The 24788-nt window shown below is 41.7% G+C and overlaps 1 protein-coding gene across 2 annotated transcripts; it reads left to right on the top strand.

Moving 5' to 3' along the window:
• Positions 2995–5057, top strand: LOC110435464. Of its 2 annotated transcripts, XR_002453163.1 has the most exons (4): positions 2995–3272; positions 3348–3492; positions 3603–3674; positions 4802–5057. XR_002453163.1 is itself a non-coding variant. In XM_021461017.1 (3 exons), exons 1-3 carry the CDS (start codon positions 3066–3068, stop codon positions 4861–4863), a joined length of 414 nt encoding a protein of 137 aa, XP_021316692.1. In that variant the 5' UTR covers positions 3040–3065; the 3' UTR covers positions 4864–5057. The 2 variants fall into 2 exon arrangements, 1 of the variants encoding a protein (XP_021316692.1); XM_021461017.1 differs by lacking the exon at positions 3603–3674 and having other exon boundaries at positions 3040–3272.

Raw genomic sequence — 24788 nt, 5'->3', positions numbered from 1 at the left:
ACCCCGCCACCGCCTCCACCACGGTCTGCACCTCCTCCACCGAGGTCTCAACTCCTCCACCGCATTCTCCAACTCCTCCACCGCGTTCTCCAACGCCAAAAAGATCGGCCCCACCCCCTCCACCGCCTGCACCGCCCTCTCCAAAGAGTGCACGGTCGGTCCCCTCGCCTCCAAAGCGAGGTAGTAAGAAGCGGTCCGCCCAAGAAGGACCGAAGTTATCGGTCCCACCTCCAAAGAAGGCTGCCTCAGCAAAGAGAGCTAAGACGCCAGAAAAATTACCTTACGAAAAGAGTGAAGAGGAGGTAATTGCTACATTTAAAGCTGAGGTCCAACAATTTTTTGATAAAATAAAGGAGGATAGGAAAAAATGGCTTAACCCAGAAAATCTGTACTGTTATGTGAAGCCATCGGAACTGAGGCAGAAGGTGGCGGACCATCAAAAGAAGCAACGCGAAGCTCAGAAAAAGCCAGCACTTTCGGACTATGAGCGGTCTCTGGTCAAGTCTTCACAGCCTACTAAGAAGAGAGTAGGAAAGGGGGTCCCACAGCTCGGAGAAGTATCAAAACCTGTGCCCCTTTTATTGTGCCAAATCAATACGGCTCAAATGAAGACTTGATGCCAAAGAAATCCTTAGCGTTGTCTGAGCTAGACTCGCTTGAGCGTTACTTTGGACAGAGCGGTTTAAATATGGAAGAAATTGCCGCCATTCTTGGATGCCAAACATTTGAAAAAGCCGAGGTAGTTGATCAATGGAGGGCAAGATATGAACCGGGCAGGAGTTTATTCGATCCTAAGCGTTTACACGAGCTCGGCACACAAATGTTTGCAATAAACAAATGATGCATTGAGGCGTCTAAAAGGGGAGATAATTGGATTTCTGTTCGTATTAGACAACATCACTACTTCCGTGGAGCTGACCTCATATACGTGCAGTTCGAAGAATTGCACCAATTATGCCACCTCGACGCTCTTGACAAATCTCTTGTCAGCTGCTTTTGTCTGTAAGTATTTTTTTCTTTTTATTATACTTCTAACTTCTTTAATTACATGTATATAATCCTTACACACTTAGGATTTGTATGTATATATGCAGGCACCAAATGAGAGAGCTCAGAATGAGAAATGACAATAGTATTGGGTTCGTTGACCCTTATATTGTTTTCAAGGCTCCGCAGGCAGTGTGGACAGCAGATCATGAGACAGAAGTCTGCACCAATCTTATGAGGTTCTTTGTGAACCAAAAAGAAAAACAAAAAATACTCTTCCCCTTCAACTTCGAGTGAGTTATATAGTTATTAAGTGCATGCATATTTTATTTTACATTATAAGACTAACTATATATATGTGTGTGTAAACAGCTTTCACTGGATACTCATGGTCATTGAAATTCCCAAGAACCGGTTGATAATCTTTGACTCAATGAGAAAACCACAAGAAAATTATCAACAAATGGTAAACATTATTCAAAGGTACGTAATGTCGATCTCAGCTACAAAAATATCATAATATGACTCTGTAATTATTAGTTCACGATATACAATGGTTGTGTATAGGGTTTGGGAAAGATTCATTGACCGTGAACATCTCAGTGGATGTAAAGCGCCGCTTAACATAATACATCCACAAGTAAGTTCTACTAGCTAACAAAATTTCGCTAACTTTTAGCCTTCTTATTGTCGTGGTCGTGAATATTTTTATATATATATCGTACAGTGGTGTTTAAGACAAGAAGGGGGGGAACAATCTATGTGCATATTACGTGTGCAAATTCATGATGGCACAAGTCAATCAAACACCCACAGAGACGCTCAGAGTACGTTACATGTCTCTTTTCATTATCTCCTGAATTATATTGAATAACTTAGATAACTAATACCTTTTTTATTTATTTCAAATTAAAGACGGAATGGCTGAGGGAAAAGGTCCTACAACAAGACCGAATCAAAGCTATCCAAGAGACCAAGTGATCAATCCAAACGGCGAGTTTCACTTCAACGGCAACGAAACTCTTATTCCAAACAACGATGATCATTTGTATCGTTTGTAGACATTGGGATAAAAAACTCTATGTATATATGTGTTACGAATTTTGTACATATAAAACTATATATATATAAAGCTTTTTACATATCTATTTAATTTTTGATGTGGTCTATTCATTTTATTATAGGCAAAGCTTAATTATTAAGCTAAGCCTATAATTTTCATTTATATATGCTTAATATGTGTGTAATATAAATATATTATTGTATCAGCAAAACATGTATTGAGAAACCTATTATTATATATTATATATAAACAATAAACAGAACCGAAGAAGTGAACCAAAAAAAAGAAAAAGAAACCCTTTAACACCGGTTGGTAACACCAACCGGTGTTAAAGGGTCCTGCATGTTACCAACCGGTGTTAAAGGGTGGGTAACACCAACCGGTGTTAAAGGGTGGGGCTTTAGCCCCGGTTGCCCGAACCGGGACTAAAGGGTGGGCCTTTAGTCCCGGAAGGGCAGCACCGGCTCGGGAACCGGGGCAACAGGCCCTTCCCGACCGGTGCTAATGCCCGAACGTGTGGCAGTGCCGTGATTTTAATTTTCAGGAGTACTATATATGTTTCATTGTGTGTTGTGGAAATAATCTGTACAGCCTCGATGGATTCTTGCAACATGTACATGTACATCATCCAGCTAAAGCCATTTTCAGTGGGCTATCCCCGTCGGCAGAGCGTTCTCGTCCGTGAGTCGCAAAAATTCTCCCACTCTCCGTCTCCTTCCCCGCTCGCGAGGATAAAATTTATGCCCCCTTACCCGCACGGGGATTTCAGCCCCGACGGAGACCCTGTTCCCGATTAATCAAGGAAAACACATCACGCTAAGGCCAACTTTGGCAGCCCACATTCCCGGCGGGATCCCGGGCTTTTTCGGCCTACTTTGGCAGCACGGGATCCCCGAGGGATACCCGCCTTTTCCCTGGGAGAGAAGCCCGCGCGGCGATTTTCCGTGGCCCGCGACACAGGTCCATTTGGAAGCCCACCACTCGCGCTTCTCGCCCCTGTGGGAGCCGGGTTTTCATGGGGATACCTCTCCGGCCTGCTAACATCGGGCGATATTCCCCAAGTCACCTCGCCACCTCGAGACCTCGACTCGACATCTTCCTCCGTCCTCTCCTCTCCTCCGACGCCGCCCGTTCGTCCTTGCCTCTTCTCCAACGCTGCCCCTCCGTCCTCGCATCTCCGTCGCCATCGCCCTGCACACCAGCTGCACCTCCGTCTCTGCAGGTTAGCTCGCTTCCACCCGCATCTCCCTGTACGACCTAGGGTTTCCTAATCCGATTCTCGCCATGTTTCTGGTAGGTGTTGGGGCTGCGGACGGACGCATCTTCCTCCCTCCACCCAGTGCATCTGCTCGTGCATCTCTTCATCCGTCGCTCGTCGATACGACCGTGCCAGCTCCATCACTGCTCCGTGACTGGCTGGCCTCATCCCAAGATCCAGTACGGTGAGCCCTTCCTCTCTCCTCCTTCTCCTCACAAGATGAAGCTACTGGTTGGGCTGGCCGGGGCATGTTGCTTTTGTATCCGTGGACTTAGTGTGCGTCTCTTCTAACAGAGATCTTAGTAATTTGAACTTATCTAGTCATCTGGTGCCTGAGCTTGGGAAATTGGAGCATCTGCAGTACCTGTAAGTTCTTACCCAAATGGTTTGTATCATGGTAGTTGTTCAGAATAGAAAATCAGCCTTACATTCACTGATTATTTTTTCAACTGCTTTTTGGCATCAACCCATGTAATTTTGCCTTGCATCCGGTACAGAATAGAACCAATTTTGCAGTAGTAGCAGTTGCTGATTTTTCAGTAGCAGTTGTTGATTTTTTTTAGTAGCAGCACATATTGTTAGAGCATACAATACCTGAATTGTGCTTGATCCGGTTAACAATTGTACAGGAAATGAATTTCCATCATTATTTTAGTTTGTGCTAAATAATTCATCCACTGCACTCTTAGACTCAGCATGTACATTTATGATTTATTAGGTTGCTGTCTTCCCAGTAGCAGCCGGTTCTTGAATGACATTATATTTAGTTTTAGTTTGTAGCTATTTAAACTCATACAATTTACGTTAAAATGTGGCATACTTGCTTACATCATGAATGGAAATATGCGGGAAACCATTACCAGACAATGATTCAATCTGGTTTAGTTATGCGCGCCTTTTAAGCAGTAACAACAAGTTCTGGTTCAGACAAATTATGTGTTTCACTTTGTAGATTATTTATAGTCGTATGGATTGGGACTTATTTTGCTAATATTCATGTTAGTATGCCAGTCACTTCTTTTGAGGTCTTGTATGTTTGATTATGCAGTTATATTGACTGAATAGCTTTGCTGGGCATTGCAGCATTGCCTGCCAATATGATATAATATATCATATTTTGGTCAGCTGCACTGTTCAGCTAACTCTGTCGTGGTGTATTCTTTCAATTGTGACTTCTTGTGCTTGAGTATTGGCTTTGTGCCTTTTATTTTATGTATATGTAATAATATAATTTCATATATGTAACCCTAGATGGGTTCTTCGGAAGAGCTTGCTAGTAATTTTTTGTTTGGAAGAGGAAGAAGAAGATCAATTTATTTATCCTTTGCTTAACCTCCTCACTCTTCAATTTATTGAACTTCTTGTTAGCCTGTTGTCTTAAGTATGATTACACATGAATTCAAGAATATTTCTGATTCATTATCTGAAACTTTGATTAGTTTACTTTAGCTATATCTCTAGCTGCTAATGTTATTAGTTGTGTTTACTTGCAGAGCTCTGGGTGACGTATGATTGGAGAAGAAAAATGCAGATGCAGTGCGTCAAAAGCTTATGAAAAATAAACTATAATTTATTTTTTATAGGTCTTGGATATCTGGATGGAGATGATATATGATTAGGTGACAATGGATTAGTTAGTTTGAATTTTCTACTTGAATTAAATTTTCTGTGTATTGGACTATGTCAAATAATTTTGATCTTATGATTTTTCATGCATTATGTGCATGAAAATATTGTGGTTGGCATCGATTTGTGGTGATTTCATGATATTATTTAAAAAAATTGTGATTTTTCTTGTTTTTCTAAGACAATGTTTTAAAAATGTTGTGCTTATGAAAGGAGTTCAGTTCGGTTTTTTTTTATCACAAGTTCAGTTCAGTTGTGCTTATGGAATGAGTTTAGTTTACGTATGCTTTCCTTTTCCCTACGCTGGCAGCCTGTTGCCAAAGGACAACGTGGAAACTTCCCACACCCGTGGTTATCTGCCCTGGGAAGAGGTGGGAAGAAGAAGTCAAAAAAAATCCCGTCGAGTGTTTCCTATCCCCGAGCTAATAACCACCTGTTGCCAAAGTAGGCCTGAGAGAGAAGGAAGGGGCGGAGCAGTGGACGAGGCGACGAGCACGCGCGGAGCGAACTGTGGCGCAGAGAGCCACGACGGAGGCAGAACCGCAAGGCCACGCACGGAAAGGGAGGGGCGAACCATGAGCGGAACAGAGGGCCGAGCCGCGAGCGGAAGGGAGGAGGGTCGCGGACTCGCGGTTGTGACTTGTGGCGTTGCGAGTAGAGAGCAAACTAAGAAGGCTCGCGACTCACAAGTGGACAAGGGAGGAAGCACCGACGGCGGTTAAGAGAACGGATGGAAGAGTTTTATTGTGTGCTAGGGTTAGAGATTGTTTTTATATGATTGCTTTAAGTTGGGCCAATTTATTTTCATCGGGCTTCTTTAGGCTCAGTGGCAGTCATGCGTGTATAGCCAGAGCCCCGACGAGGTGACGGGGACGGGGACATAGGGAATGCTCCTTTTCCCGGTTCACCCGACGGAGGATGAATTTCACTCGTTAAGCTCCTCGTGGGATGGAAAACACTCCATTTTCATCCTCTAGGCCTTGTTTGGATGTTGTCGGATTCACCTCAATCCACATGTGTTGAAGTGGATTGGGGTGGAATTTAGTTTAAGTTTCACTCCAATCTACCCCAACACATGTGGGTTGATGCGAATCCAACTACATCCAAACAAGGCCCTAATGAATAAAATCTCCGTCCAGGTTTGGGTATAGGGCCCGTTGCCATCTTGATCCTAAGCAATGGCACTTCAGTGGTTCTGAACTTGTCTCACAACGTACATGGACCGCGCTTGGCCAGTTTGCAGTTGCCAGCGATCGAGGGCCTGCACGCAGGATTCGCCTGAGGCCTTGTTTAGTTGGTGTGGAGAAAAGTTTTTGGATACAGTAGCATTTTTGTTTTTATTTAAGAATTACTATCCAACTATAGATTAATTGGGCTTAAAGATTCATCTCGTAAATTACATATATTATAGCACTTTCGTTTGTCTTTGACAAATATTATTCAACCATATACTAGGAATTAAACGTCGTGCATTTACAGCTACAACAGCCGTAGCATTTGGCGCGGGTTTATGATCTGCCCTCGTATGTACTTCTATGGACGGACGCATAGTATAGTTATTTGGACGTCGCATACATCTCCTACAACTAAAAAGACTAAAAGTAAGACCTCCCCCTGGTGCGACATTCTCCCCTTAGTTCCGTCGGTCCGCTTCTCCATGCGATCCACGCTTCGTTGCAAGTACGATAGGAAGGCGCCGGCAAGTGGGACCAATTCACCGTCTCGCTCCCTCACTCCGCCCTCCTCCTCTTGCGATGCCCACCAGATCGTGACACCATGGCCTCCTCGCGATGGCTCCTCCTCCTCGTGCGACACCCTCGCCAGATCGCGACTCCACGACTCGCGACGTTGCCGCCTCAGCCTTGTGCGACGCCCTCGCGACTTGCGAGACCTTGCGCCACCGCGGCATCGCCTCCTTGCGACCTCAGCTCCGTCCTCCTCAATCCCGATCCGTCACCACCGAGCCGACGCCACCGGATGCTGCCGCCTCCATGATCACCGTCGCTGCGCCCACACGACGCAGCAGGATCGCCAGGTGTGCCAATCCCTTCTCATCCCTTCCTGTTGTGTGAACGTGCGAAAATCGGGCACCAAACCCTAATCCTTCGATGCCGCTGGACAAGACTGCCTCTAGGATTGCTCGTCGGCGCGTTCATGTTGTGCAAAAGTGCGAAACCGAGCATGCTTATTGGATTTGTGCCTGCAGATCTGTGTGCTTTTGCACTGAATGTTTCTTAGCACTTATGCTCTTCATCCGTTGTGCAAATGAGATCTGGCTATGGAAAACAATAATTTTGATGTAGAGTTTGATTAGGGATTAGCCGAAATTGCATATTGTTTTTCATGATCCAGTGCGTACACTACACCATAGCCCAAAATTAACGTCACTTGGGGGTCGTTAAAAATGATGATTTAACGTTGGAAGGTTAGACGTTAAAAATTCGTAATGGATGGTCTGTCGCTATATCTCATTTTGACCACGGACCGTCGGTCGTTAATTCTTTTTTAATTTTAACGTCGGATGGTGCGTCATTATATCCAACATTTAACGACCCACCATACGTCACAATATTCGGCTCCACTCGCCCACGCAAAAATAAAATGCTTCCCGTCTAACCTTTTAACATGGACCCACTTATCAGAAAAAAAATGGAACCCGCCATTCCAGCCCGCCAAGCGGCCAGCCCATTTCCTCTCCTCTCTCCTGGGCGCTCAGCCTGAAAACCCTAACCCCCGCACTCTCTCAGTCTCCCCTGCCAGACAGCCGCCAGCACCCGCTCCCGGCCGGCCGCGCGCCCCCGGCCCCCGTCACCGCCCGCCGCCAGCACCAGCTCCTGGCCGGCCCCTGTCGCCGCGCGCCCCCGGCCCCCGTCACCGCCCCCTGCAGCAGACGACCGCCCCCGGGCCCCGTCACCTCCCGCCGCCAGCACCCGCTCCCGGCCGGCCTCTGTCGCCGCGCGCCCTCGGCCCCCTTCACCGCCCCCTGCAGCAGACGGCCGCCCCCGGCCCCTGTCGTTGACACCGCCTGCAGACGACCGGCCCCTGTCACCGCCCCCGGCCAGCCGCCGGCTGCCCGGCCTCACAGATGCCCCAAGGGTGCGCCCCTCTCTCTGGTACAGGCGCACACATGCTCTGGTGGGAGGGTGCTCTGGCCTGATGGATCTGCTTGTTTCTTTGTGCAGGGAGCCAGCGACCAACAAGAAGGTCACCATCCAGGTACTATCCTGTATAGATCCGTGCATTTGCTCTTATGTTTTGATGTCTTTTGGTGGAATATTTCTTGATGGATTCGTATGGCATGCTGTGCTTATAGATAGAATAGTCTGCTGGACAGTTCTGAATTTTTACATGTGTTTACATAGTGCTATGTGGCTGTTAGTTTGTACTGCTCGAATAGGAGGCTAAAAATAAGATCCGTGCATTTGCCCACATTTTTGGTTATTTTATTTGGATTTGACAGATCTGCAAATAAAATGGTATTTTAATTTTTGTTTACATGCTAGTATGTGTGCTGCTAATTAGTACATAAGTTCCTTGTTCATGTGCAAGCTGAGAAGAAGTCCCTTTTTCTTATTGAATCTTGAAACCATATTACCATTATAGTTCTTTAAGATGTAAGCTTGTTTTTTCTGTACATATTTGAGATTTGTTACCTAAATCATTGATCTATGGTTTTCTCTATGGTAGCCAACAAGAAGAAGTAGCTCCTTGGATCTTTGCCCTAAGAAAAGCCGTAGCAACTACAGACACCTTCTCACCAAGCATTAGGAGCCAGCTCGTGGATTAGACTTAGGAGTATCATCAGGTAAAGTGCTCTCTACCGCTTCACTATAGTTGTTGATGCTTGTCTTCCATGGAATCTTATGTTGAATGCGATTGACGATATGTATGCACAATGTGCTTGAATTTGATGCCATGATCTACTTTTGTGTTTATATTTTTAGAGTCTATTTGGTCAGCTTCTGGTTGTCCCTAGTAAAAGCTGATGGATAAATCTTGGATTGATGATGATGCTAGGTAAATACAGTGACTTAACAAATACTGAAAAGGGTATACATAGATAGAGTGGCTTTTTAACATAAAACTATCATGTAGGCACGGCAAGGCATATTTGCAGGGGGTGAACCATTTTTTAGCTTTTGCATTTAGTAATGCAGCTATGGGTAGCAAGATACTATGTCCTTGTAGATAGTGCTCCAACTCTTTTTGGAATGAGGCTAGTGAAGTCCGTGAACACCTAATTTGTGATGGGTTCCTAAAAGGATATAGAACATGGAATTTGCATGGAGAACTCACATCTTCTGTGAATCATGAGAATTGTGACAGTGACGGTGATGGAGATGGTGTTGAGGTTATGGATGAGTCTGATGAAGATGATGACATCTCTGGTTTGCTTAGGGACTTAGCTGGTGGCTTAGATGATAGAGGTGATTTTGAGGACAATAGTCCTGCTCTAGATCCTTGTGAGGAGCTAGTTGCCATTCAAAAGTTGGTCGAAGAAAATATTAAGGAACTATACCCTACTTGCAAGAAATATACCCAACTCCGATTTCTTATTAGATTACTACACATCAAACTCCTTGGAGGATGGCCTGATAAATCTTTTAACTTGCTGCTAGACCTACTCAATGATGCACTCCCTGATGGTTCAGCACTAGCGAAAACCTTTTATGAAGCTAAGAAATTGGTGAAATCCATAGGAATTGGGTATATTAGTATTCATGTGTGTGAAAATGATTGCATTCTCTATTGGAAGGAGAACATAAATTTGAATTCATGTCCAAAGTGTAAGGCTTCACGGTGGAAATCAACAAGAAAGACTCTAGACGGGAAACATGTATATAATGTTCCCAAGAAGGTTCTTCGCTACTTTCCAATAAAGAAGTGTCTCCAAAGGTTATTTATGTCCTCTAAAACAGCAAGCCTGATGAGGTGGCATGATGAAGACCGGAAAAAAGATGGGCTCCTAACGCATCCTGCAGATTCCCCTCTGTGGGAGGACATCGATAAAAAGCATCCAATCTTTGCTGCAGATAGCCGTAATATTCGTCTTGCATTTGCCACCGATGGCTTCAATCCGTTTAGAACAATGAATAATAGCTACAGCATTTGGCCTGGTATTTGTATACCCTACAATTTCCCACCTTCAATGTGCATGAAGCAATCAAATTTCATCTTGTCTTTTCTGACTCCTGGGAAAGATTCTCCTTGTGGTGATTTTGATCTCTTTTGTCAGCCACATGTCAATGACTTGTTAGATATGTTTGAAAATGGTGTTAGAACTTATGATGCTTCTAGGGATGAGTACTTCCAGTTACGAGCAGCGGTATTGGGGACTATTACTGATTTCCCAGGTCTAGGATATGTGTCTGGCTCTGTCACATCTGGTGAAGCAGCATGTCCTGATTGCCACTTGTCTACTGATTCAATTAGACTTGGTAATGGTACCAAGACTTGCTATCTGGGTCATAGGAGATTCTTGCATGAAAATCATCCATTTAGGTTTGATGCCAATAAATTTGGCGGTAAAACTGAGTTCAGACCTGCACCTAAACCACTTTCTGGAGAGGAAATTTTGGAGTGCACTAAAGACCTTAGTACTAATTTTGGCAAGGATCCATCTGGGAAGAAACTAGCAAGAAAGAAACGCAAGGAAGGTGAACCATTAGTCATTTTCAAAAGAAGATCAATTTGGTTCAAGCTTCCATATTGGAAAGATTTGATGTTGCGACATAATTTTGACTTTATGCACATAGGCAAAAATGTCAGTGAAAGTTTAGTGAACACATTCTTGGGCACTGTTGGGAAGTCAAAGGATAATTTGAATTCTCGCTTAGATCTTCAAGCTCTAGGTCTTAGAACTGATCTTCACCCAATTGAAGTAGAGGACCAATTTTATTTACCACCAGCACCCTACTCAATGAGTCCTGATGAGATGAAATTATTTTGTCATGTACTAAAAGGGGTGAAGTTTCCTGATGGTTATGCATCCAATACACGACATAATGTACATGTCAATGAGAGGAAGGTATTCGGGCTTAAGAGTCATGAGAGCCACATTATTCTACAACATTTGCTGCCACTTGCTGTGAGAAAAATACTACCAGAAATAGTCAGTGCGGGAGTGATTCGTATATCCAACTTTTTCAAGAAACTTTCTACCCCTGTCATTCGAATAAGTGATATGGATAGTCTACAGGCTGACATAGCTGAAACCTTGAGCCTGCTTGAGACTATATTTCTTCCATCTTTCTTCGACATTGTGGTACACTTGATGGTACATCTTCCTGCCCAAGCAAAAATAGCTGGTCCAGTCCATTTTCGCAGCATGTGGCCCGTGGAGAGGTACTTATATCTTAGGCCATGTGTCTTACTGAATATGTATACAAACCTACTAGTTATATACCATTATCAATTAATATGCCTGTTATTTATGTCTATAGGTTTCTCATGAGATTAAAGGGTTCTGTACGTACAAAAAGTCATCCTGAGGGATCAATTATGGAGTGGTCTAATTTTACTGGGTTCCTTACACTTTGTGCTCGCTACCTACATGGCGTGGGACAAATTAGCCGTCAACCTAGAATAGAAGAAGATGATCGTACACCTCCTTTCTTCCGTAGCATTGGTCAAGGCTTGGCTGGAAAATGCACATTTTGTTTAGACCACAAGACATGGGTGCAAGCTCATAGATATGTTTTGTTCAACCATGAAAACATTGCGCCTTACTTGGAGTAAGTTAGGAAAACCACTTGCATCATATATAATCAAATTCCCCTGCATTCTAAAGTCACAATAACTTTTGCAGCAAGCATGATCAATATCTTTCCTCTATTGGCCATCGAAATAAACGTGACATCAACCGGATGCGTCATGAATCCTTTCATGAGTGGTTAATGTTGCATGTAAGTGAAAGTAAAACTTAGGACTTGCTATTTGTGATAGATTTTACACATTTTAATAGCAGTCTTTCATAATCACAGGTGGGAGAAATGTGTGAGGAAGCACCAGATGAGATAAAAATTTTGGCCAAGGGGCCAATGTTGAATGTATGCAAGTATAGTAGCTATAGTATTAATGGATTCTGTTTCCACACAGAACCCTATGATAAGGGAAGACCTATTCAAAATAGTGGGGTGGCTGTAGTCGCTGAGGCAACAATAATGGATTAGCATTCTAAAGTCACAATGACTTAGATAATTTAGAGAATGAACACATGGATAATAATAATGGATTAGCATGGCCATTATATGATCTAAGTGCAAATGTGACAGTCGACATTGTAAATGGGGTGGTTCCTTCTGTTAGAACTGATATAGATGGAACACTTGTTTTTCTCCAAAAGCCTAAAAAGCCTAGAAAGTAAGTGTTGTTTAAGTGATGCCTATTGCAGATATTTGTTATTGATTGTTTTATTGATCCCTTCCATATAGATTGTTGATGTTTGGGTCATTTTTCAGGAAAACAAATGGCAAGCGCAAGAGGAAGAAGTAACAATGACCAACTAACTGAGTATGAGCAGGATAGGGATGAAAATGTTGCACTCAACAACGAGATGCTGGCATCACTTGGAATCCCTCCTATGAATACATGCAAAGAACAACCTAGGAAAAGAGCAAAGGTAATCTCTTATATAAATGGTTCTACTAAAATGATTTTGCTCATTTAATACTGCTGATATCTACTACCTTTTAGAGTACTCGTAAAACATGTGTTGATGCAACCCGGGTTCATAATCTACGGCCAAGGCCACAAACAAGGCATGCAATAAATGTGAATGAGCAAGTTGAAGAAGATTTAGCTGAAGAAAAATTAGCTGAAGAAGGTTTATCGGAAGATGATTGGGAATATGAGTCAACTGGCGGTTTTTTATGTGATAATGAAGGTCTTGTATATCACAACAGATTTTGTCAAGTTATTTATAGCAGATTTTTATTATGCCTGCTTCTAATTTCTCTAGTTATTTATAGCAGACTTTCACTGCAATTCACAAGAGAAGAGGAATGGAAGAGGTATCAGTAGATTGGATGAAGTCTTTGCAAGGAAACCTGAAATGCCTAAAATCAAAGTTATGGTCAATGCACATGGTCAGCCCATTGGTGACAATGCTAGGAGGTTTTCTGGTGCTGTTGGGGTCCGTGTAAGACAGAAAATATCAATTGCTTGTGCTGATTGGAGGCTTGTTGATCCTCACATAAAGGATGAAGTATGGATAGACATGAAGGTATTTCTAGCATGCAATTATTTTCACTTCATAGTGCATCCATTATGGAGCAGCTCTAGTTTTATTTGTAGGCTGCATTGTTTTCTCACTTCATGATTAGAACTCATTTGCTAATTTTTCTCTACACACTAGGAATTCTTTGATATTGATGATAAAGCCTTTGACTGGTTTTTGACTGCTGCTGGAAAGAAATGGAAGGATTTTAAAGCAAACTTGAAGAAACAGTTTTTGAAAGGCGAAATAACAGAACAAAAAATAAGGACAAAACAAGGCAAAAGACTGAATGATGATGATTGGAACTTTCTCAAAAACCATTGGTCATCTCCAGAATCTGAAGTAAGTACTACCCCTAGTTTCTATTTGCTAGTTACAACCATCTTTGCTACTTGTTGGTTGCTGCTTGTAGTGATCTTTCTCATACAACTGTATATCTATCATAGGCACAAACTGAAATTGCCAAAGCAAACCGTGCAAAGTTGTCCATACATCATACAACGGGTACCAAGAGCTTTGCTTGTAACGGGCATGAACTAGTATGTTAACTATACCTATTTTTCAATATGTAACGTGCTTCATTTCTTAAGTACTAAAAGTAAAACACTTGTAGGCTATTAAACTAGGGCGCCCTCCTCGAAGGGACGAACTCTATATCAAAACACATACAAGAAAAAATGGAATTGCATCGAGGAATGCAGAACCAATTATAGTAAGTTTTTCTTTGAACAAATATCACCATTTGAAATATAGGTTTTGGCATATTAATAATGATATTCTGTTTGTGTAGAATAAACTTAAGGCAGTTATTGAAGCCCAACCAGAACTGACACAAAGAACCATCCAAGAAGGCGATGCATTTGCTATTGCCTGTGGAAAAAAGGAACCAAAAGGGTGAGTTCGGGTTTTGGGTCTAGGACCAACTCCCCAAACTATTGGTACACTAGGAGTCAAGGGTTACACACCAACAAGGGTTCAAATGCAAGTTCTAGAATGTAGAAGGAAAGAAAGTCACCAAGCAGCTCTAAAACAACGCATAGCAGAATTAGAAGCTGAATTGGCGCGTGAAAGGTCTAATATGGAAAATATCTCCCAGAATGACTCTAACTCACGACACCATGAGGTAAACTATTTGTACATTCTCTGATTGAATTGTCAGTCCTTGATTTTGTGGCCACATAATTGGCACATAACAGAAATCATCTGTTACTATGTTAAACACCTATGACCTATCTGCACCCCAAGTAGTTTCTGATTTCACATAAGTTTTTTCTAAGTTCTTTTTGTCTTGCTCCAAAATGGCTCTAATTCCCCATTTTTATGTCTATAGAGCCCAAGATCTGGAGAAATTTATGTCGAGACACACGATGATGCTGAATTTCATGAAGATGGTGCCTATGCAGATAACTCTAATGAGTATGAATATGTGCTTGTGCGTAGGACCAACTCAGCAACACCAGTCCAGCAGCCTCACCTGTCCGACAGCTCTCCATTTGTGCAGCCCAACACATTTCCTGCAGCCTCATCTATGCAGCGCCCTCACTCTAACCCCATTCATACAACCACAGTTGTTCAGCCCCCTCAGTCTTGCCCCATTTCTACTATCCCAATTGTTCAGTGCCCTCAGTCTAGCTCTGATGGTGCAGGCCCACCAAGGAATGGTGATGCAAATCACAACTCACATGCTGACCTTGTAATGTTCTCATCATTTTTCATTTTGTTTTGCTTCTAGTTCAATGGTGTTTTTTAATGAATACAATTCTCATAAATACATTGTTTAATTCAGATTGGCAAAGAAGTTATACTCCATGCACTCCATAGAGATGAACCTGTGGCCAAGGGAATAGTTATTTCAGTTAATCCTAGCACCATGCACGCAGGACATGCTCTTGGAAGGAAATACTGTGAAGTTGTTATCAGGTTTGTGATGAAAAGGGATGCAAAGCTACCTCGCCCATATCCTGGTGTGCAAGAGATGGCAGATGCTAAGGACCTGTCAATTGCATGGCCATATAATAGGGTAACTACACTTGTCATTCTTTGTTGTTTTCATATGTAATGAGTGCCTAGATTTTCTAATCATTGATATGTCTAACAGATCAAGAAATGTAAGCCTAAAAAACCATCCCATGGAACAGGTGTGCTATTCTAAATTTTTTCCATCATATAGCTTGTTGAACCTTTGTACATATCTTCAACCTAGAAAACATAGGTGCTACTGATTTGCTTCTTATTTGTTATACTTTATGAGTGTATAGATAGATGGATGCTTGTTTCAAACCATCTTTTCAGATAACATTGAATTAATGTCAGTTAACTATATGTCCAATGTGCAACCATGGTTTATTTTTATTTTATTTTTTATGAACCTTTGTCCACTGTTGTATTTCTTTTTGATGAATTTCAACTTTTATTTACAGGTAGTGGGAAGAAGTAGCTGGAAGTAGAATGCAGCCAATGATTGGATCAAAGTGCTCATGACAAAATGTTTTGGTCATTTTAGCTATAGATGAAAACTTGGGTTTGACTTACTAGAGGTGGATCATTTTGTAAAGAGTGGAAGCGAACTATGAGACTTGGGTTGTGAAACTAAATACCTCTTGCATTTTGGCCAAGCTTATTTTAGCTTAGCTTTTCTATGCCATGAATTGTATGTAAATGGCATGACACATTGTGATATGATGGCTTTAATATAACTTGTGAGCTTTATTTGGTCCAGTTTACATGTGTTTCATGATTATGTATTATATTGTTTGAATGTATGACATGACACTGTTGATTGTATGGTTAACATATGAACAACACATCATATTATGTGGTAAATATTTGTATGCATAGTGACGGACAGTGGGTCGCTATAAATATATATCATCAGACGATGCGTCGTTATAAGTTTATTAAAAACGGCAGAGAGTCGGTCGTTATATCTTTTACTTAAGGTCAGACGGTCCGACGTTAGATGTCGGTCCGACGTTAAATGTTTATAACGTCGCCACTATTAACGGTTGATATATTTGTCGTTATAAGTTTATAACGACCGACCATATGACGCTGAAACGGCTTATAACGACCCATCGGGCGATGCTATATTTGGGCTGTGGTGTAGTGGTAATTGTCGATTTTTTCCTATACGTTTGTTAGATCTAAATGCTCTAAAATTGTTTAAATGCACTTTCACTTTGGATATGTAAGCCTTAATGTACATATGCAGAGTATAGCATGTTTAGTTTTAATTTGATGTGCTTACATCTATTCATATTTTTATTAGATCTGCAGGAAAAAGAATAGCATACTTATTGCTCTTGTCTACTTAAATCTGTTAGAACTGGGATACAAACTGACATATTGTTATAGAATTAGGTTGGGCGTGGTAGTAATAGCATAGCAGCAGCAATTTGATTTGAAGGTGTCAAATTTGACAGAACAATTTGCTAGCGCGATGAAATTTAATGTTTGTGACACAAACCACTTGGCATAAGTTGTTGCCTGTTTGATAATTCCAAATTGGAATTTGACCTTACCCATGTAGCATCTCTATTTAGTATATTGCTTAGCACAAGACTGTCAACTCTCTTCTGCATCTCTGTATATTTATTTAATATCATTTAATTCAAATTTACTGTAGTGCTTTCATCATTGTTGCTTATCTCATGACATCTGAACGGATTGAATAATTGATAGTACTTAGTTAAGTATAAAAGTCCACCTCATGTACATAATCAGGGTGAGGGTGGTGGTTAAGAAAGTCATATAGTTCAGCAAGAGGATTCATAAAGAAAAGGTGGTTACTCATGTAAAGAATCTCATTGCTTATCTTTTTTCAGAGGAGGCTCTGTAAAACTATGCTTGCTGATGGATTCCTTTCTGAATTTGATATCTTATATGTAATACAATATAAGGTGGACGCAGGAATGAGCCGAACCACACAGTCTTTGAAGAGAACATTACTTACGCCTCCAAAGTGTAAGGTCCTTTATACTTTGACACCTATTTTCTAAAACATGCTATAGATAAGCTGACAGCATCAAGAGCTGCTAAAGTGTTCTAGGTTCAGGTGAACTATTATGATTTTTATAGGAAGTATGCTCTAAGGAATAAAATGTGCGTTGCTAGCTAAATTTTATTTTATATGATAGGTAATCAAGCCTTTACTGTATGGATCATCATTCAAATTGGTCATGTGGTCAAATTGTTTTTATGCTCACAGGTTATAGCTATTTTGCTTGTTCTTGAATCAGGGATAGAAAGTGTTTTGAATAGCAAGAGTTCTGAATTTTGATGTGTGCAAACTGACAAGTTTTTGGTTATATTCAGTTATTGTATTCTTCAATTTATTCTGTGCAGACCACTCAAAAGAAATACAGATCTATGTCTAGCTTGTGCAGGTGTGTACTATTTTTTGTGCACTCAAGTTTTTGTGCTTTCATTAAAAATAGTTTTTGTTTAATCTCTATGGTTTATATACACCTTTTCTTCTTTACATAGACTTTGATGTAGGCCTAAATCTGTAATCAAGAATTATGTAACAGTTCTCATGCATTGCTGCGATTTAAAGAATATATTAGAAAGATGTGCTCAATTCCTATGTTTTAGTAATCATGAGTAACTCCACATAAAAAAGGTCTTGGTTGGCATTTGAATTAATCAATCTGCTAGACTTAACATTACCCCCCCCCCCCCCCCAGTTGGAGCTGGCTAATAGTATTACCTATTTCGTAGAGGTTACCTACTTTGTTTAGTAGATGATATCAGTAGTTACAATGTTTGACAACTGGCGCTGGATTTATCGTAGTCTAGGCTTCGATTTGGCAGAATGCCAGATATAATATGGATTCCTATTATTTTTCATTTCCAATTATTAGGTTCCTTATAGCTATCATATTTGCTGCCTCTATGTCTTCTGAAGAGGAAATTGCATATTTGACACTTTCTTAAGTAATGCAGCGATCTTTCATGCTTTTTATGTCCTATTCTGAAATAGCGAAGATTGCTTATATTTTCTCGAATGTGCATTGTGTAGGATTATATGCTTATATTTTTTTCCCCAATGTGCATTATGTAGGATTATATGCTTATATTTTTCCCCAGTGTGCATTATATAGGATTATAGTAATTCGTGGTGTAGTAGCAGCTAAACCATGGAAGGGGAAAAATAAACAATATTAAAATAAGCCAGTACGTATGAATAGCATCTTTGGCCTTAGAGATCAACCAGAAACAGGTATACAAAAATAGCAAGATAAGCTAGCTACATACCAATGGGACATAGTCAAGAAATCTGACCACAACCAAGGATGTTCAGATTTTTTTTCTTTTTTTTTGAACAACCAAAGATATCCAGATTAGATGACTTTCAATTATCATACACAGGAGACATTTGCGCCATCTACTTATTTGGAGGGTTAAATGATTGGAACCTTTTTCTTCAAACACAACAAAAGATGTCCCGGATTTCCTATAGAAACTTTTTTCAATGTTTGCTAAAAAGAACAGGCAGTAGCCAGCTACAACCATTATGAGCTTAAATATGTCAAATGCAGAACCAGCTCTCGTAAACTGTAAGCTGAAATAAATATCCTTTCCTATAACATCAAATAGGCATCCTGTAAACTGAAGTATTATTTAGGCTCCAATAAATTTTATATTCTCACCGCCAATTGCACCATGAACAAATTAAACTTTCAGAGATAATCAGTAGTATGTTATGATTAGGCGTCAATTTGAAACTAGCAGTTGCTGAATGGAGGCAACTATTTTCGGAGGAAAGTCCTGTGATGCATCACTTGCCCATGAGAGGTTGTGCCTAGAGTTTAGTTTTGTTTAGCAGATGAGTGGAGTTGTATATTAGAGAGCCAGCTGAGAGCTCGCCATGCATTGCATGTTCAGAAATAAAGGAGACACAAGTATACAAGCAATTGACTAGCTAGACAGTTGTCCTGTGACCAAGATTAGGAATGTATGTTTAGTAATTTTCTTTGGCAATATAGAGTTGCCCGGATATACTTAAAGATTTGTTTAAGTTGAACTCTTTCAGTGTTTCAAGATGTAGTATTTTTACCTCTTTACATGCTTTGTAAATAAAAGTATTACAGGTACATTTTTTTCTCTACTAATTCTAATTTTAAAGATGTTGTGTTTCCTAATTTCCATTGTGGTCTCATTTGGCGGTGTGTGCTTCCTTTGGTTAAGCAAGATTTTTTGTTAATTCAGATTTTTTAAGGCCCACATGTCTTGGAACAGGTGACAAATTGGTCATCATGTGGTTACAGCCTTCTGCAATATAGGTTGTGTGCGGTGACTCTTTCTGATTAGGCCAAATTTGTGGACTACATGGATAGCAATGTCAGATTATTGCGGTCAGATCCTAATCATTTTTCACAAAAGCATCACCGTGTTGTTAGAGAAACACTACAAATAAGAAGGAAATGGAAATAGAGGAGTGGCATCTCAGTGAATAACTTTAACAAATGAAGTTAATGTCTCATTGGAAGAACTATTTCTTGATGTAGGCAAAAGATGAAGTTAATGTGGCCTATGCCTGCTTCCTGGACCGTACCGTGGGCAGCCTTGAATCATGGTCTTACTGAATATGTATGTATACCGTTAGTGAATAGCTTCTCTAATTGAATCATTGTTTTCCTGAGTTTGTAAAAATATGTATCTGTGCTGTTAGTGCCATCTCATAATTTCTCTCCTTCCAAGAGTCTGGCTAAGTGATCCATCTGTCTCTGAAATTGCTGTGTTGGCTACCAACTGAATACTGTATGTACAGATATTGTTCCTTGCAATCTTTGGAAGAGGATGAAATTCTGACTATATATGCACCCATAGGTCTGTCCATAGAAGGTTGTGCAGTACACTCTTAATGTTTCCTCATGTGTAATGACCATATCTCTTTTTGTGGAATTTTTTGAGCTAGAATAACACAAGAAAAGGTACTCTGCCAATTAGTTAACATCCAAGATGCACAGAGCATGAGGATATCATGTGGGATGTATTTCAGAGTTCAGGTGACCTTAGAACCAACCTTGATTTCTCAAACATATAAATTATTGAATAATAATGTTTTAAGAGCTTGCTAGACCTTGATTTAGTCATTTTTCAGTGTGGTACTTTAGATTAGCTTTTCACTTGCTGTAATTGATCCTTTCAAGAGCTTGCTATATTTTCACTTGCTCGTTGTGGGGTTTTAGGGTCTCTATAGGCTTGTGATGGCTGGAATGGAGCTTGTCGTGGTGGTGCTCCGGCCATGGCGAGCCTTTGGGGCGATTCACTAGCATAAGTGTTCCGGAGCGTTGTGGGCTCGACAAGGCCATGCTTGTGCTTGTGCGAGTGTGTGTGTATGTACTGTGACATAAAAATATAGGGCCTTAGGTCTCTTATGTGGAGAGACCATGACGGTGGCCATGGTATACCAGTAAGCGAGGTAGGCGTGGGGGCGGCTCACTCATGGTATACCGGCGAGCGAGGCAGGCGTGGGGGTGGCTCACCGCGGGCGATGGCTAGAATGGCGGTGCAGTGGCGAGTTGGTGTAATGCAGGTGTAGGGTATGCAGCAGCGCCAGTGTAACCGATCGTTGTCTCTGTTCCCAGTGATGTCAAGCGGCTCTATCTTATCTTATCATGCGATCTATATGTTTTTAATATAAAATTTTTGCTATCCCGTAGCAACGTACGGGCATGCTACCTAGTACATATATATTCACTGCAGCATGAATAATGATGTCGTTTTTTCATTATTATCATGAAAGATACTACAGTAGTAAATATCTGCAGTAGTATTGTGCGTACATATGTTTTTAGAAAATATTGGAACAAGAGTAGCAAAGCTTTGTTTTACCTTTTTCTTCTCAGCAGAACCGTGTTTCCAAATATTGAAAAAACTTACAAGCATTTACGCCCTGCATATTTGTCAACCTGTTGTAAGGTATCGTGACAACCATACAAAGCGTTGTTGCAGACGCCCAGGACTTTCACTGCCCACAAGTGGCTTTTGCTCCATGAGTAACACGAGCGGAACTGTTTTAGAAAAATATTTGGTAAAACAATAAATGGAGGAGCTGTGCCAAATGGAATGAAAAACAGGAACCGCACTTTAAGTAGTTATTACGGCCTTGCTTCCAGTATAACTACTGTTATATGCACTTGTGCACACGCACTAGAGGGCAGAAGGAGAGTATTGTAATAGTTGTTATAGTGTTGCCTATTTTTTCGTGTTTTTAGCTCACCTGCTTGGCTGGAAGTTTCGGGCAAGCCGATATTTTAGCAATAAATCTAATAAATCGAACTATAGTGGTTGGTGTATTAATTTTTTTTTGGAAAGGGAGTATGTGCGAGTTGTCTATTTCAACAATAGATTGGATCTATCTGGCTGCATTTTAGAATATTTTTAGTATTTTTTATAAATAAGAAAAGGTACATGATCTCGACGAATCACTTCTGAATAACTTCAGTAATCATATAGAAGAACCATAGTATTTCGAGATTCATTGGTCTATGGATTAACTGTCCTCTTACACTCTCTACATCCGACAATTAGGCCTTGTTTTGGACGGTCTCCAACAACCTTTACTCAAAATACAAGATCTATTTCAATTTTGGTAGCACTACATGTAAAGGATTTCATACCTATTTTTTTCTTTTCTAACAATAAGACCCAAAAGGGAGCTCTTCCTGCAAATAAGTCTCGAGGAGAGAGGATACTCATATTTAGGTTATACTTCTTCTTATACCCAAAATATGTCTTTCATATAGGTACTCCGTTGGTGGCTATAGGTATTGGCCTTGTTTAGTTCTAAAAATTTTGTAAAATAGACACTATAGCACTTTCATTTGTATTTGACAAATATTGTCCCCAGCAACATCGTCCTCGTCGTCACCGGTCATCCTGCAAAGGCGCAACTCATCATTGATGGTCATGGAATGACCGATATCCTCTTGCTCGTCCAACATCTCACTGTCGTCGGCCTCTAGTCCCTTGATGGCTACCAAGAAGAAAGAAGTAGGGTTAGTAACAGATCTAGGGTTAGGGTTCAAGAAGAAGAAGAAGAAGAAGAGTTAGGGTTAGGGCTCACCTCTACAGCCAGAGCTCCAAAGATGCCAACAACAACGGCGACGTCGTCATCGTCGCATAGTTCCGGCACCTTGGTACCCCAACGGATTTGCCCGAAGTCCTAGAGATGCCAGACTCCCAGCGAGGTTGACGAGCCTGAGTCGAGAAGATACGACGAGGGCAAGATGTGGAGGATGAGGCTACATCGCTGGTCAAGGGAGGAGGAAGAGTGGTATAGAAGGTTGTGTCGTGTGCCTGTGTTGGCCACCGGAAAGCGAGAAGAAGAGAGGAGAGGAGGTGAGGAGCTAGTGTATCCACGGGAGAATAGAGAGCTGAGGAGCTGAGGAGCTATAGTGAGTGAGGAGAGAGAGGGTGAAGACGCGAATGAGCTAGGGTTCTAGGAAGTAGGGAGTGGCGAGCGACGCTAGCTTATACAGCTGTCCCACCCCAATGCTTGATCCAACGGCCAGGATACAAGAGGGCGCTCCATCCAATGGCTCAAAGCCATGTAGTCATTGTGCCGCACGTTGAAGTACTGGGCCATGCCCATGCCGTGCCATCGTGCTGGCATTGCGGCCTAGGAATAGGCACGAGGCCGTGCCGTGCTTGGCACGGGCACAGGAGAGGCCAGGCCTGGCTGTTTTCATGACAGGCCAAATAGTGGCGTGCCCGTGTAGGCCCACTGGGCTTAGCCCGTTTGGAAATCTATAAGCCTAGGTAGTTTATAATTAGATAATAATTGCCTAATAAAAATAAAAGTGCTATAGTACCGAAAACTTTTGAGCTGCTCAAGGCCTAGTACACCTACACAGTGCACATTTGTCGCGTGGAGAGACTGAGCAGGCATGTGAAAGGTCCAAATGGCTAGAGAGGGGGTGAATAGCCTATTTAAATTTTCTACAAACTCAACTGGACAAGTTGATTAGTAAAACAAATGGCGAAGCTAAACTAGCCCTAGCTTAACTAAGCTATGCAAGCCACCTAAAAACTAACACTGAACTACAACAACAAGAGAAGGCTAGCTACACTCCTAAACAAGAAGACTATGCTAAACAAGCTAAACAACTAGCAAGGTATGCAAGTAAGTAAAGGAGTGGAGAGTGATTGTTATACTGACGTTGTAGAGTAGAGATATATCCAACCAATCACTCACAATCACAATCACAATAGATAATCCTCGGCAAGAGATGACATAAGATTTTTTTACCGAGGTTCACTTGCTTCCCGACAAGTTAGTCCTCGTTGTGGCGATACACCCGCTTGATGGATCACGAGCTAATTAGCAATCCAAAGCCGAACCCTCAGCGGGTGCCACACATCCACTCACAAGATGGGGATCCTTCAAGCCACGAGCAATCTACTAGAGTAGCCAATTGTGATTTTCCATGGGGAAGGCTCAAGAACCTCTCACAAATCACTTAGTGAGGCTCGAAACAATCTCCAACCACGAGCTCAACACCACCGTTGCTCCAAGCTATCTAGGGCATCAGGAAACACCCAAGAGTAACAAGAAATCCACAGCAAACTCAAGAATCAAGTGCCTGTAGATGCAACTCACTAACCAATGCACTTGAATCTCACTCAATCTCACTAGGATTAGCAATCAAGCAAGGATATGAGTAGAGGGAGTGTTCTCTAGCTCAAAGTATATCTCAAGTATTCCAAAGTGCAAGAGAGAGCCCTCCAAGGTCGACCACCTACTATTTATAAGCTCCTTAAACAAATAGAGTCGTTGGCTCTTTCACTGGGCAAAACTCGGGGTCACCGGACGCACAATGGGGAGCCACCGGATGCTGGAACCTTGCATCTGGTGCACTGATGATGGACATGTGTCATCCTTTGAAACTCGCGTGTCGATCTCTAACGACTACTTGCAAACCACCGGGAGCAGTCAAGTGAGCACCGGATGCGTTCGGTACTCACTGGACCCGTACGTAGAGAGGGTTGCAAACATGCTGGAACACCGGACGCACGAACTATGAACACCCTGCGTCTAGTGTTGACCGTCCGGTGCGGTCTGCTTACTCAGGCCAGACATCGACAGTACACCGAACGCTTAGGCCAGCGTCCAGTGCCTCGCGGCCAGTGTTCGGTTCCGTGACTTCCCAAAGAATTCTACCGGTGCAATAGAAAATATGCGTTTCATTTTCTCAAAAGCACCGAATCAGAGAGGAACCCAAACCCCTCTCTACCCTAGGAACTCCATCTCCTTTGCAAATATGCTAACCACCAAGTGTCCACCATCAAAGTGTATGTGTGTTAGCATTTCACAAATATTTTCCCAAAGGAGTTAGGTTAGCACTTTACTAGATCCTAATGCATATGCTCAAGATATGGACCTAGTAGCACTTGATTCGAGAGATGACTGTGATTTCTCCTCTTGATAGTCGGCTATTTATCCTATACCCGATCAAACACTTCTCTACTCAACTTAGACCGGCAAAAGTAAAACCCTATGTTTATACCTTTGCTTTGATCACTTTACTACTTATCTATCACCATGATCTCCACTTCATGCTTCATCTCTTTGTAATCATGTGGCCACCTTTCCATGCCACCTTGTACCTTCATCACATGTGTTGTTA

This window comes from Sorghum bicolor, chromosome 5, assembly GCF_000003195.3.
Source record: "Sorghum bicolor cultivar BTx623 chromosome 5, Sorghum_bicolor_NCBIv3, whole genome shotgun sequence".
Lineage (NCBI taxonomy): Eukaryota > Viridiplantae > Streptophyta > Magnoliopsida > Poales > Poaceae > Sorghum > Sorghum bicolor.
The sequence above is the reverse complement of the archived record's forward strand: the minus strand, read 5'-3'. Positions and strand labels throughout refer to the sequence as shown.